Source organism: Semicossyphus pulcher, unplaced genomic scaffold, assembly GCF_022749685.1.
Source record: "Semicossyphus pulcher isolate SPU_LCO1_2020_fin unplaced genomic scaffold, fSemPul1.0.p SCAF_17, whole genome shotgun sequence".
In the NCBI taxonomy this organism is placed as follows: Eukaryota; Metazoa; Chordata; class Actinopteri; order Labriformes; family Labridae; genus Semicossyphus; species Semicossyphus pulcher.
The window spans coordinates 3943120-3958216 of NW_027211681.1; the positions used below are offsets into that span (position 1 = coordinate 3943120).

At 40.1% G+C, this 15097-nt stretch overlaps 2 protein-coding genes across 2 annotated transcripts; both read left to right on the top strand.

Moving 5' to 3' along the window:
• Nucleotides 1–964: 964 nt before the first annotated feature.
• Nucleotides 965–12314, top strand: LOC138594333 (polymeric immunoglobulin receptor-like). Its single transcript, XM_069665396.1, has 7 exons — nt 965–1001; nt 1088–1408; nt 9084–9179; nt 9266–9592; nt 9934–9981; nt 10066–10193; nt 11508–12314. The coding sequence occupies exons 1-7, from the start codon at nt 965–967 to the stop codon at nt 11823–11825; spliced, it is 1275 nt and encodes a 424-aa protein (XP_069521497.1). The 3' UTR covers nt 11826–12314.
• Nucleotides 12315–12325: 11 nt separating this feature from the next.
• LOC138594725 (transmembrane domain-containing protein TMIGD3-like) lies at nt 12326–15097 on the top strand. Its single transcript, XM_069665928.1, has 5 exons — nt 12326–12606; nt 12808–13119; nt 13355–13426; nt 13511–13618; nt 14680–15097. The coding sequence occupies exons 1-5, from the start codon at nt 12567–12569 to the stop codon at nt 14907–14909; spliced, it is 762 nt and encodes a 253-aa protein (XP_069522029.1). The 5' UTR covers nt 12326–12566; the 3' UTR covers nt 14910–15097.

Genomic DNA, 15097 nt, shown 5'->3' on the forward strand with positions numbered 1-15097 from the left:
CCAATAACTGCTGAATTACACATCCAACAGTTTCAGAGCAACATTTCTTCACATTTTGAAACATTCTTCGGACCAGTCGATAACTAAATATTCAGTCAGTTCAGCTGACTCAAAAAGCTCCATTATGTTCGTTAGCTAGTCGCCTACTTTGCCAGCCCGCAGTTTGTTGGTGAGCATTTTGTGTTCACTGGGTTTTTATTGCGTTTGTTTTAATAGTAGCTTTTTCTGTGGTCAAAAACAAGGCTGTGAGAGCCATGAGCCCCATTAGAGACCTGACAGTTAACAAAAACGGTAAAGTTGGGGGCAGGACAGCTAAACAACGAGCTACATGTAGCAGAGCACGACCTCAGAAGGTGATCATGTTCCACAGGCTCTTTTCCATAAGCAACCCCTTTCTTGTTCCAATATTGTTTCCATTTCGTTATTTAATGGATTGCTAATACAAAAATACACCGTAGATTTTAGCACCTTTAAAACAGCTGTGCAACTTTTAAGAACTAGCATGAAAGTGAATTGTATTTATTTTTATTTTCATATGCTAAGTTTAATCGTCATGAGCATGTAGGAGATGTGAAGAGAAGCAGTCTACATTATTGAAGGTTTGGAGACAATTGAAGTGAATTTCACTTCCTGTTTTGCCAGACATTCGCAAGAATATTACTAGAATTTGATGGCTCTGAAAGTCCTGCATCAGACACCCAGGTGTCTTCTCACTTCACCTTAGTCCACAGGTTCCTCTTCTCTTGGGTTAACGTCTGCCAGCTACAGCCTTCATCTTCCGCCTACATACTGTCAAAACAACAGGAAGAAGGTAGAAAGTCAAGCGTGCTCATGATGCTTTTGCATTTGTGGGAGTGTGTGCAGTAGCAGAGCGTGATGAAACATTTGACCACTGTTTAGATCATTAAAGGGACAGGTGTGCAGTCAACACGCCGAGCATTACATCGGGACTTAATCAATCAGAATGAAGACTTTTTCTGTGATTGCCTGTCTTCTTTATGGTAAGTGTGGTAATACCTTACATGTATTCATTTATTTAACCATTTTAAAGATGCTAAAACTAATGTTGCCTGATATATTTTGGCAGCCACGTGGACAGTGAAAGCGGACCTCATGGTAGAGGGATTCGAAGGCGGAGAAGTCTCATTCCAGTGTTCACACAGTTTTGCGTCAAATAACAAGAAATACCTCTGCAAGAATTCCTGTAAAGTCATAGGAGATATCCTGCTTAGAGAAGGATCTGGTGGAAGAGCGGTGTCAGAGAGGATAACTCTGGCGGACTCGGGAAATGGGGTCCTCACTGTGACCTTTAGTCAACTCCAGTTGAGAGACTCGGGGAGGTACTGGTGTGGAGTGGAGAGGTCGGGTGTTGATACATTCAATGCAGTACATCTTACTGTAAATGAAGGTATGTTCATGATCGTATCACTGTAACCATGAATTTATCCTTACACTTTTATTTTTCTCTTTGCATCAATGAATATACAAGTCAGCATCAGTGTAAGAGCGTAGATATGTACCTTTACTCAGGTGCTTACTCTAAAACATTTTGGATCGTACATTACTTGTATTTTATTTTATTCAGAAAGGGAAATATTGTACTTTTATGGCAGTACATTTATCTAACTATTGGAGTTCATCTTTAGATTTATATTTAACATACAAAGTCTTGGCTAAGTTTATGAATGAATGAGCTCCACAGAAGTTCCACCAAAGAGCGATCTGACGATTGTTCCAAAATAACTGTAATAATTTACCAGCCCCAAAAAACCTTTGATAAAAGTCAAAAAAAGGACTCAAATGTTTGTATCAGAACCAATCAGATCTACTCCCATCTTTGGGAGCAATCAGGGGTTCAGTATCTTGCCCAAGAACACGACATGTGACTGTAGCAGTCAGGGATCGAACCCACAACCTTCCAATTGGGAGATGACCGACTCCACCCAGCGAGCATTTTTCCATTGAAAAGACTTTTAAATGGCGACAACGACCCCCATTGAAAAGATACTCAAATGTGGAAGTTTTTCACCGACTATTTGAAGACGTTGAAAGCGTTTATGTTTAGACCAGATTTCACCTGCTTCTGTCACAAGATTAATCACATATTCACACACATATTAATGCAAATTTTCAAGTCTCATGGTAGCTAAAATGATTATATAAGTGAGCAATGAATCATAGTCAACGGAAATTGTTTGATTGATCTGGATTCAAACCTATGATAACTGCACTCAAACCAACCACTCAAGCCTATCAGCTACAGAGTTTTCTTATGAAACTTGTGTTTGTCAGGTATAAATGAACTAGTCAGCATCCAGGGGTCGTTCTGCCTTCATAGTCAGAGCTACACAACTGAAGTACCTGGGCCTCTTCTTTTAAAACTGCTCCCTTCATGATGTCTCTGAACCTTCTCATAAACAACACACAGCCCAAAAAGTGCTGTGTTTATGATTTTTGTATGAAAAATAAAATGTGTTGAAATTACGTCTTTGTGGAGACGGGATTCAACCCACCGCTTTTGAGAAATGCCGCTACAATCATCACTTTCGTCACCCTTTCATTGCTAAAATGAACAAATTAGCAAAATGATAAAACAAAAATGTGTTTCCGACACGATGTTGTAACCGTTGAAAACAGGGTGAAATCAGGTCTGAGACGTTCAGACCTGTTTTCACCCAGTTTAAATCCCAGTTTGTGCTCTCTGGGTACCACTGAGCCACAGCCGCCCTCTGTAACCCTTTTATCAACTCATCAACCTCAGATTCATTTTGTGACCCTTCGGAGGGCCCCAACCCACACGTTAGGACTTGACTAAACAGTATATATGTGACAGTCTGTGTCCCTGTTCCTCCTTAATAGTCACATTCCCACATCCCAACGTTACTCTGCTTTGTGTATGCATAGCTTTATGTTTAACTCTATCCTCGACCTGTCTGCCTGTTTCTCTCTTCCTGCCTTCCTTTCTACCAAACCTGCCTGTAAGTCGTCTCTTCACTATAAATTGCACAAGGCTGCCTGTAATTCTCTGCACCTTTGTGCCTGCTCCACTGTGACAATAAAAAGTTTGTCAAAGCAGCTTCAGCTCGAGCAGCTAATACAGAAAAGTGTTATTTAGACATTGATGCATCAGTGTAAGCAATCTCATAATGCTATGTATAGCACTCAGTATCAGTAGGAGTGCTTTTACTTTAAGTATATAAAGCTGACACCACTTCCATACCTTTTCTTAAGCAGAAATGTTACTCTAAGGTCTGTTACTCTACAGTAAAGGATCTGAAATCTTCTTCCACCCAGGTTCCCCGTACAGCCATTGCAATCGAGACAACAGCTGGGCTTTCTCCCACATGGACATATCAGAATATCTCCACCAGTAGTCCCAGAAACATTTCCACAGGTATGGAAAAATGTCATGCTATTCCAATGATTAAAAATATGAATACACTTACAGTAATAATTCTGCTCACATTACAGTCTCAAACTACACTGATGCAGGAGAACAGAACAGCAGCACAGGTGACTTTTACAGTTTAGAGATGTTGCATGAATAACAGCTGGAAACATTTAAAATCTGTAAAATTGTTCAACTCCTTCTCTTGTGTTTTTTTGGGTCAGGCACTGTGCTGTGCCTTACAGCCGGGGCTGCTGTCGCTTTCACTGTCTTGGTTCTGGCTACGTGTTTCAGGAAACGCAGAAAGAGTGTGAAGCCTCAACCGCAGGTCTGCTCCAACGGTGCAGGCCTCGTCTGTGCACATAAAAGAGAGGTATGAGTCAGCCAGTGAAGATTCATATGGCAGATAGAGACACATGATGGTTGTGTTGATATTGAATTTAAAGAAGCCGATGACCATCAAGTTTCTTTTCCCTGTTTCAGAGGTCAATGCGTAAAGAGGGGTTTTCCAAATGTCAAATATATTTTTTTGTCTTTGTTTAGAACCTGTGGACTCATTTCAGTTTTGGAGTTAGAATTTAGACAACTTATTGGTATCATTGATGATACAGGAGTGTTGCATTAAATTAATAATTTGTATTTGAGCAATAAAGCTAATGTGGGTTCTCGCTGAGAGTTAAATGAGAGGATAAATACACGTTTCTTCAGCCAGGAGACATTTAGCTTAGCGAGCAACAGCACCTCTAATGCTTACTTTTTAACAATGTACACCTCCGAAACTACTGAGGTGGTTTAACCCAGATCGTTCAACACCAGCTTTTCATTTTAACACTTCGGTTTATGTGAGAAGCTTTGAAGGTGTTGCAAGGTGGACATGCTGCTAGCTGTTTCAACCTGCTTTCAGTCTTTATGCTAAGCTACGCTGTCTGTCTCTGGATGTTGCTTCTTATTTACCCTACAGACAAGTTTTTCTTTAACTGATGTGTTTTGGTGGCAAATGAAGTATACTTAGTTTGGGGTATATTACATTATATTACACTCCTTATATTCAGGTTTGTCAGCAAGTCGTGCAGGTTGATAATGAAGCAACATTCCCAGTAACAGGACCTGAAACTGAAGAAGCTAAATGGAATCCATCCATCGTAAACTGTATTATTTACACCTGTGCAGGTCCTTCTGTTACATGTCAAGATGTTGACATTTGACCTTTAACAAAAAAAGACCTATTTTTAAACCCCTTAATGCTACAGACGATGACATTTGATAAAGTCTCCCATAGAGGAACGTATGTGTTAAACTGTTATTTCCAATGTTTCTGATACTTATCTTAGAAGTTAATTTTATTAAAGTGAAAATTCAAGGTTAATAATACATGTTTTTTTTGGACCACATCAGTAAACTTTATATTAGTGTATATATGTTTAAGCGAGCAAAATAAATGGTCAAATTCAGCCTGATAAGATGCAGAACACACTACCACTTCCACCTGCTGATTTCTTTATCTTTGCCTCTTTTCAGCAGACTCACTCCAAGCTCCATAAGATCGGTAAGGACAGGCAGTCCATGAAAAAATTATCCCAGAGGTTCTCCTTTACTGACAAACCAAAGCAGGATCCACCGACAGCTGTGCCCTCAGCAGCCGAGAGCAGAAATCCTGTTCATATCTACGAAAACTTAGACTGCTACAGAGGTGCTGCAGCTTCAAGACCTACAACTGCAAACATCAGCGATGAGCAGGACATCAGCCCTGAGATCTACATCAAACCTTTGCCTTTTACAGTATCTGAAACAGCTGGTGATGGCGCTGTTGGAGAACACACAAATGAAACTAGAAATGAGACAAGGGAACCTACAGAGAGCTGTGCAAGCAAAGCTTCAGAGTGTCACTCCTCCTCCCCTGTCTGTGATTCAGGACAAAAGGGGCCCCGGTCTCTCTGGTTTGGTTTGGATTTGTCAGGAACAATCTGAGTTACTCTAAAAGCATGTACGCCCTACTTTTTATGATTCATGAAATGTCTGTGTGCCGAGAGAGAGACACAAAAGGAAAAAAGGGATGTGCTTTTGCTCCAGTGAGTTCATATTCATATCTTAGTTTCTTTTCTTGATAAATAGATGATCATAAAATGAGAAAATAATGAGGGGTTAAGGTGCTAAAAATCCACGCTTGCAATGTAATGAATTCTGATGCTACATTTATATGTTAAATTATACTGCAGCCTCACGCCTATGACTGAAACACAGCTGTGATGATGTGCAGTACAACATCACTCCCTGTCATGTGACTTTGCTTAAACACATCCTTGTGAAACTGCTATTGTTGAGAGAGTTGCGGGATAGACTATTACATCACATGTTTTGCATTGGGTTGCAGTTAATGTGCTAAGGTGAGAAGGAACACAGACAATAATTTATCAGTGTAGTAGCCTATATAGCAGGGAGCAGTAAGAGACAGTGAGGTTGACTGATTATTAATACATTTCACAGAATGAACATTAACAAATAGGACTACTAGATCTGAAACTGATAACATATGTTTGTGTTTCTTAAAGATCACATTTGGGGCTTTTGCCTTTATAAGATAGGACAGCTGAAGAGAGACAGGAAGTGTTAGGAGCAGAGCATGGGTGACATGCACCAAATGATGACAGTCCTGCGATCAGTGTATTGAGGACTGTGAGACGTCTGCTCCACCAACTGAGCCATACCAGCGCCCCCATGTTTGTGTTGCTTGATCTTTTTTGCCCATTTGAATAAACAAGCTACTTCAATATATTCATCTTTCACAAAATACTTTTGAATATGTGACTAAAATCCAGTTTAACCATTTTCAGCTGTGTGTGTGTGTTTGAATGTTTGTGGCTGAAAATGTCAGCCAGAAAATGTTTGCATTTAGTGAGAGCATGTGAGTATGAAGAGGGAGCTTTGACTTACATAAAGCCAGTGGCAGTAATATGTTTGTCTGTACCTTAAACAGGCTTCAGGCCTCGGTGCAGGAAAGGTTTGGATTTTGCACCGTCTGGTGGTCATATCAGTAAATGCACTCTGACTCAGGTAAAACTGGACATCAATAAAAAAAACCCACCAAATGACCAGTCCCTGCATATAAAACTGTGAAATATATAATGTGTTGTGTGTAGCATGGAGCAGCATGAAATCAATAAAAATTAATGATGAAATGAAAAGAAAGATGATAATGTTTAACTTGCTCAGATAATGTAACAAATGGCCAATCAGAGAAATTTGTGAATGAATACGATTTATTTCAAGAAAAAAAATATGGGGTAGAGAGGGAAGAATAAACAAATACATTGACTTGAAAATGTAATCTTTGCCTAGCTCAATGTTCTATTGCTTGTGATTTTTGTAAGAAAAAAAAAAAAAAATATATATATATATTACATTGTTGTGCAAGCATTACGAGGTCTGCTATTTCTCGATAACAGACCGTTGCTATGAAGAACAGACCGTTGCTAGGGATTCGGCTCTAATCACACAATCCGGAGGACTACGTGTCAGATTGAGGAAACAGCAGACAGAACAAGTGAGGGATAATGTATAGTGAGCAGGTTGTTATCGCGGGAAAGAACCCCGACAGGGTGAGCAAGTTTTGTCTCTTAATGATGTTTAAATGTGTTCCAAATAAATACCCTTCTTCGTGACTCTGCCAGTTAAAAGCCAGTAGTGCAGCCTGCTATTATTGTCGCACAGATCAGTTGGTATTAATAACGAATGTTAATCACATAATATTTGAAGGTAAAATAAGCAGGATATTTTTCCTTGCATTTTGTCAACAACACATTCAAACTGAACCCCTCCTCCTGGCATCTTCGTCACCAGAAGCTCATTCTCACGCTCTCGTGCGATAACACGGACACCCCGCCGAGCTAACACCGACAGCATCACGGTTACTTTTGCGCTAGCATGTTAACCGCGGGTTACCGCGGGTTACCGCTGCCCTAGCATGCTAACCGCACGTCGCCTTACCTGGTTTGAGTCACCTACCTGTCCGACAGTAAGAAGGCCAACTCTGCATCGCTCTTTCGCCATGTTTGCCTGTCTGAATGGGGCCCAGTTCATTCAGACCGGCAACCAGTTGACTAGGGCGGGGGCTATGTATGTGTTTTTGAATTAGCATCGTTTTTGAATTTGCAGCTTTTTTCTCCTAATTTTTATCCTTTGGGTCGTTATAATGCATTTCCCCTTCTCAGCCACCGTAGTGATAACATATTTGGGTTAGTATGTTGTGAAAATCCCCTTGGTTGGTGTAGTTCTGCCTTTCATGACGCGAGCATGTTACTGACAACAACAAATGAAACCTGGGGTCCGTTTCACAAATCAGGTTTATTGAAAACTCTGAGTCTGTTAACCCTGAAATGAGGGAAACTCTGAGTTTTCCGTTTCACAAAGGGAGGTAACTTAAGCTCTCGGTCAGTTACCGTAGTAACAGACTCTATGAACCTAACCTGGTCGCGAGCAGGTTTTCTTCAGGAAACTCAGAGTTTCGCTCTGTCTCCTCCCTCTAGAATATAAAACCGATTCGGTTTTATATTCTCTTATATTCTGTTATATTCTATCAATTCGACTTCCTCATTCATTCAGCCCGTCTCACGCGTGTGTTTAAGCGGTTACCGAATTAAAAGAAGAAACGTTGCGTCTCTGTGCTGCTCTGATCCCTTTGCAAAAGTCTTTTATAATTATGATAAAAAAAATCAAAAGACAAATCTGTGTCAAAGTCATCATTTTTAGATTTTCCAACACCACTGCCGAGAGCACTCAAATAAGACACCTTAAGCTATTGGATTTTTTTTATTTATTTAAACTAACACATTCAGTTTAATCAACATAAATTATAATGTATGCGAAGTCAGCAACATGTTAGGGATAAAGCTAATGCACATTAAAACAGCCACTGAATGATATTTCATTAGATTAATATTTAAAATATGATTGAAGTGCTTCCATGTATGTTTTTTTCTCCCGCTGCATTGCTCCTAAATTAATATACATTTTAGCTTCCGATCGTGTTTAAGTATTAAATAAATAGACCAGTTTAAACTAGCGCATTAACTCGAGCAGCAGTTTCTTCCCACGCCGCTTCTCTCTCTTTTGCAGCTGCAGCCGTGTTACTTTGTCTTTTCTAAAAACATGCTCGTATTCGCTGAACGTCCGCGTGAGGATTTCGAGCTCCACTGGTGTGACGTAGGAGGACCTCTTTTTGTGTACCGTTGCCATGGTGAATCGTGGTGTCGGGGCTCCATTAATGCTGGCTTTTTACAGTCAGCGTGCACGCACTTAACTCCGGGTGAACCTACTCAGAGTTGATTGAACTAACTCTGATCAGCTGTTCTGAAACCGAAAACTCAGAGTTTCCTATCTCAGAGTAGATCGACTCAGAGTTCAGGGTTAGACTCAGAGTTTGTTGAACCTGCTTTGTGAAACGGACCCCTGCATTATTTTTTTTGAAAACAACAGCTATTTCTGACTGTGTTGGTGTTAAGAAAAGGCTATGAAGATACACAAAGGTCACTCTTTGAGTTACTTAAGAGGCCATGATTTCGCTCTCACAGGTAGGAGGATATGAGTGTTTTGTTTTGTTTATGAAAGAGGAAGAGGATTTAACACATGGACATGAAAGCACCAGACTGACTCCACCTAAAGACTCTTTAGCACAGGTGTCCGCCTTAATGGACTGGAGAGACTCCGAGAGTGTGGACTGCATGTAAACTGGGAGTGATGGGAGCAAACTGGAGAACAACTACGACTGTCATCCTTACTTTACTGCAAATCCCAGGTAGGCCTCATGCTATACACTTACAGCTGAGTTAAACTGTGTAATGAAACACAATGATTACTAACGCAGATTATTCTGTCTGACAGCTCTGATCAGTGTTAAAACCACAGCTGGCGGCGTGGAAGGTCAGAGCTTTGAGTTCAGATGTGATTATCCAGAACACCTGAAGAGCAACGGCAAATTCTTCTGCCATGTTGACGACGACACCTGCTCCAACTACCTGATACAGACAGACAAACAAAACCAATGGGTGACACAAGGACGTTACTCTGTGTATGACAACAACACCGGAGGCTTTTTCACTGTCGGTGTGGACAAACTTACTTTAGAGGACAGCGGGATGTACTGGTGCGGGGTGGACATCAGCTCAAGGCCTGATCACATCCATGTCATACAACTGAATGTGTCCCGAGGTACAGTATGTCATTTCACAGCAGAGGATCACTTTATAAGGGTTCTGTTATGCACATCTTATCCATATTAGTATGATACAATCTGGTTTCAGCTAAATAGTTTACTTATGGGACAGACGCTTCTTGGTTTCTGCTGTGGCTGCTCTTACTCTAAATGAGAACTGAGTAAGGTTTTTTTTCCCAAGCATGTTCCTGTTTTCTGACCTTTCTATTTCTATAAAAGTGTATACTATTAAAACTTATTACTGAACATTTGTAAGTCAAGCAGAAAGTCCTCAGAGTAAGTGAGATCCGTGGCTCTGTGTGTTTTCACATTTTGCATTTGTATTTTGACTTTACAGTAACTGTATCACCACCGACCGTCTCTACAAAGGCTCCCACAGTGGACAGTAAGTGAACTGTGTTTGCGTGCGTCCATCTAGTGTTAATATAAGGCTGTGTGAGTAAACTTGTGTTGTTGTTCTGTCCCTCAGAGCTCAACCTGCCGCTGTACCTGACCGCAGTGATGTGTGTGGCAGCGATTCTGTGTGTGTGTATGTTTACACTCTGTCTCCTGATGGCTGTTAAACAGCGAAGATCAGGCACACTTCACAGCAGACAGGTTTGCAAAAACTTGTAGCCACTTTAGCAGCTCTGGGGTTTGCAGACCACTTTGGCGATGCGCGAGCCAGCTGTAACTGTCATCGTAACTTTTGCAAACTCACTACTGACTACTAACATTAACGTAACTACTTCTAATTACTACATTTCAAGCTAGCTAAGTTTCAACAAGTCGCAGCTAAACGATGGCAGAGACGTGTTTTGTTTTCGCGACGGAGGGGGCGGTTGGAATTTGTTTAGTGGGTAGGGACTATGCAGCTTGAGGAGTTTTTAATGAGGGAGAAGGAGGAGATGCCTTGGGAGGCTTTTTACAAGGTAATTAACCGTGTTCTGCAGAAAAAACATATCAGACACAATTTCTTATTTCAAGCAGAGCACTTTATACGTCTTAAAACATGACTGGAGCTGCTCTTTAATGTTGTTGTTCTCTGAACACTTAAGGTGTCTCCATCAGTCCCAGCTGTATCTGTTGGTAGACAGATTCCTTAAGAGCTAATTTTACGCTGAACTTGTTGAGCTATACAGATCAGTTTCAAGTTTCACCCTTTGACATCTGAAATGTTAGGGGCGAGTCTTGTATCATATGATCATTTACGTCTACATTTTAACATAGAGTTTATAACATTGGACTTATATCCAGGTAACTTATTTTATTTTGCGGATTATTTTTACTCAATAGTTACCTACAGCATTGCTGTGTACACGTAGCTACCCCTTATTGTAGAAGTACATCCACACAAATTTAACATTATAATAAATATTAAAGGTTTTAATCATTATTATCATATCAATTAATTTGACAACGACAGGATATCTGCTGATTTCAGAATGTTTTCCATGATAGGATTTGGATTCAATTCAATTCAGGGACCTTCGTTGGAAATGGTATCATATGCCCAGCTGACAAACAGAAAACAACAGGAAGAGTGACCCACATAACGTAGTGACGTGCCTTAAGAATTTTAAAATAAAAGCATATGATATGTATACATCTTGATGATATGAATGTATGTTTTCACAAATATTGGATCACTAATCATGTGAATGGTTCATCAATGTATCATTAGGCTAACCCCCCAGTTAATACGGTAATCATTACACACGATGAACATCAGCATGTTAGCGTTTCCATGCTGACGTAGCATTTAACTTTATGCAACGCTGTGCATAAGTACAACCTCCCTGCGCTGATAACATGGCTGTAAAATGTTGTTTGCCACCTGACACCACGCTTTCCATTAAAAACCAGCAAAATTCAAATGATCTTTCATGCAAGAAGAAGTTCAGAGTCAATCGATTTATGTTCATCCCACAGGCGTCGTCTGACTACGAGACAATGGCACCTGGTGTGAGTACTGAGCCTGAACCCTACTGCACCTGTTCGGACTGCGCTGATCTTTCATCTTTCCCGCCGCAACCCCCTGACCTCTGCGCCCACTTCACATCCAAGCAGCGGGAATCAACCGTCACTCTTGGCCCTGGTGAATATGTGGATGTGGATGTATCTGGGCACATCTGTCAGTACCAACATCTGGATCTCACACGGTTAGAGGACCATGTCTATCACTGCATTAATGGAAACAACAGTGCTAAAGACGGGCTTCTGGGGGTCAAAGAGCACATTATTGGTTGATACTGTTAAAGGATAATTGTAGCTGGATATCAACTTGGGTCTTATTTGTGATGTTTTGGGCAACGTTTGTTTTACCTATTATGGTTTTGTACTAAGTAGCTTTTGAGACATGCACATGAGCCCGTACCTTTAATGTGACCTTTTTTCTTGTAGCTTTATTCCCTGATCTCACTTAGTTATTAATATGTATTTTTTATTGATAGTAATGGTAGCCAATAATTCAACCCAGGTTGTAGTAAAGAGTAATTCAGGGTCTTTTGTATTTGAAGTACTTTTGCTTTGCTTGTTGTAGAGGAAATTGTACGGTTTATGTTGCAAACAAAAGAAGAAGAGATACCATGAGCAGGACTCTTACCTCTTGCTTTTAGAGTTCACAAAATCCACCAAGAAGAGCAGGCTGGATGTTTTAATCACTGTCTCATGCTGCTTTTATATATATGTCAAGAAAATAAACCATGTCTGACGGTGTCCTTTTGTTCATTATCCACCGGCCTGATTCATGTTAAACATTGTGAGGCGGGCAATACATGAGAGGGATACACAGACGCTTCTCACCTGGTTTAAGTGGTTTTGCAGGGAGATTTAGAGAGAGGAAGTTAAAGCACAGGAAGTGCAACAACAAAGAGGAACTTATGACAGCTGCCGAGCTGTCATTTATTTGCAAAATAACAAAGGCATGACAATCAGGGTGAGTACCAAAAAGGCAAAAGATACGGACAAGGACGTACAAATCCCAACAGCATGGAGAAGATTTCTTTCGTCGTGGTCTTTCTTCTGGGAGGTAAGTTGTTTTTGAGCATCTAAATCTTTTAAAGGCACATCTAAGATTTCTGGGGTTAATTGGTGCGCAGAGACTTTAGCAAGTTGAAATAAAAGAAACTGTCATATGTTTTGAAAGTTCACAAAAAATCATGAGATTTTGTGCTGGTTTAAAACAGAATTTAAGATGTGACATTTGTTGCTTTCGGTTTGTTTTCTTCAGGCTTGTGGGAGGCCCAAGCTTTGGCAGTGACTGGAGTGTTGGGAGAGACGATCAAAATAACATGCTCTCACAGCTACGCTTTTTCCAACGTTAAATATTTCTGCAAAGGAGCGTGTAAAGACAAGGACGTCCTAATCAGCAGCAGAAAAATGAAGACAGATTCAAATGGGAAATACAGCATTGAAGACAAAGGGAACACATTCTACGTGGACATCTTTCAGCTGACTGAGGATGATTCAGGAACGTACTGGTGTGGAATAGAGAGAACTGGTGTGGACACATACAATAAAGTAGTCCTCACAGTTAAAAAGGGTGAGTTGATTCATGACTGTAAGGTAGTTGCCTTATGTGACATTGTTATAAATGATACAGACCTTTGTTCCATTTCCTTTTCACCATAACGTGACCAATATTTCACAACACTGTCTCAAGCTCATCTTCTCTTTTTCACCACACAGTCATCACAGGAAAGAAATGAGACACAGGAAATAAAACGTGACACAAGGATCAAAATTAACATAATTCTGTCTTGTTTTTTTGCTGTCAGGAGAAAAAAAGGAACCCGAGAAAAGCTTTCCAAGATCAATTGCAAATGACGCTGTTAATACAACATCTTCTAGTAAGCAATTGTCTGATTATTTTATGTGTGTAAGAGACCAAGTACTGAGCGAGACATCATTACTAAGACTTTGTCTTTTTTCAGAGAAGCTGGTATACATCGGAGCAGGGCTCGGGGTGGTTGTGCTGGCTCTGGCCATCGTTCTTCTAATATTCTTCATACATCGAAAGAGAGGCGGTAACACATCTTCTGGTAAAAGACTCTTATACTGTATTTGTGATGGCAATCCATGGTTAAAAAAAAAACATACACGCCAAGATTTACTTTTAGAGCCTGACTATCCCAACCAACCATGCATAACACCTAGACTTGGACACTGGCATCGTGAACCAGCAAATGTCTAGAACATCCTAAAAAAGCCTATAAATACATACTAGCTGTTAGCTACCATTCGACAATAGCTAACATTAGCATTCAACCAAATCCTAGATAACACTAGATTTACGCTTGGAAGTACATACCTAGCTAACATCACATTAGCTTGGAATTTACGCCTTTCCTAATGTATCATGTAACAGCACCAAACGTTATATAAGCTTTCATCCACGTTCTAGCTAACATAAGTTGTTGTCTGACCAAAGCCAACAGGATGAGTTTAAACTTGGAATATGCGGACAGATTTCCTGTTCATTGTTGTTTTTCAGTTGCTGATTAAACTATTGAAGTGATAAGGATAAGTCAGAGAGCTCACCAAAAAACATATTCGACTTAGAGCCTGGAACAGAACATGTGACAATATAACAGCATTCGAGCTTCCCATCTACACACAGATGAACCGTTGCAAAACTAGCCACCACATTGGAAACACATTAGGTACTATTCAGCAACCATCTACAACACAGCAACTACTGGAACCATCTCAGCATGTAGCAACATTTTATCGCATGTAAAGTTCTTGTAAAGTGGTAGTTCAACAAGATGAACGTTAATTTACATTTTTTGTATTTTTTATCATTCTTATTTTAGTCTGTTTTATTTTTATACACGTACAAATTAATTTTCTAGTTTTATGTGTTTCCTGTCAGAACAAAATGTTGGGGAAGGAAGTAATGCAAGCACAGATCATGCAACGGCATATCTGTGATGGAAAGATACCCCAGCTTATTTATTTTTTACTTATTTTTTTTATAACTGCTTTTAATGAAGCATTCAGCAATAAGACTGGTTGTTGTTGTTGTTGTTGAAAGTGAAAGTAAAAATGTAGTTTTAATTTCTCTGTTAATGTATTTAATGTGTTATAACTCTCCATACAGAAAAGGTCCAGGAGACGGTCTATGCAACGCTGTCCGATCAGAAACAAGATGGAGGCAACACTTCTCCCTCTTCACACACCAACGAGGCCAAAGAAACAGATAAAACCAGCAGAGATCTCACAGATAACATTTACTCCAACGTCACCGCATCATCCGAGCCTCAGATCCAGCCTGACGGCCTCTTCTACTCCACAGTTAGCTTCACCAGACACACAGACTGCAGAGCGTAGACGCCTGGCACTGCAGTCACAGCCACTATTGAACACAAATAATCAGATCAATCGACACTCTACTGCAATGTCTGAACCTGCAGTGATTTTAACCATTTATTTATTCTTTAAACATTATCCTTTAAAATCCTTAAACTATATAGTATCTATACATCAGGTCAGATAGATCATAGATTATAACTGAATAA

Coding starts and splice junctions, on each gene's coding strand:
- LOC138594333 (XM_069665396.1), top strand. CDS start 965: ATGAAGACTTTTTCTGTGATTGCCTGTCTTCTTTATG. Junction 9,180..9,265: donor TACTTTACTGCAAATCCCAG/GTAGGCCTCATG, acceptor TCTGTCTGACAG/CTCTGATCAGTGTTAAAACC. Junction 10,194..11,507: donor GCACACTTCACAGCAGACAG/GTTTGCAAAAAC, acceptor TTCATCCCACAG/GCGTCGTCTGACTACGAGAC.
- LOC138594725 (XM_069665928.1), top strand. CDS start 12,567: ATGGAGAAGATTTCTTTCGTCGTGGTCTTTCTTCTGGGAG. Junction 12,607..12,807: donor CGTGGTCTTTCTTCTGGGAG/GTAAGTTGTTTT, acceptor TGTTTTCTTCAG/GCTTGTGGGAGGCCCAAGCT. Junction 13,427..13,510: donor TGTTAATACAACATCTTCTA/GTAAGCAATTGT, acceptor GTCTTTTTTCAG/AGAAGCTGGTATACATCGGA.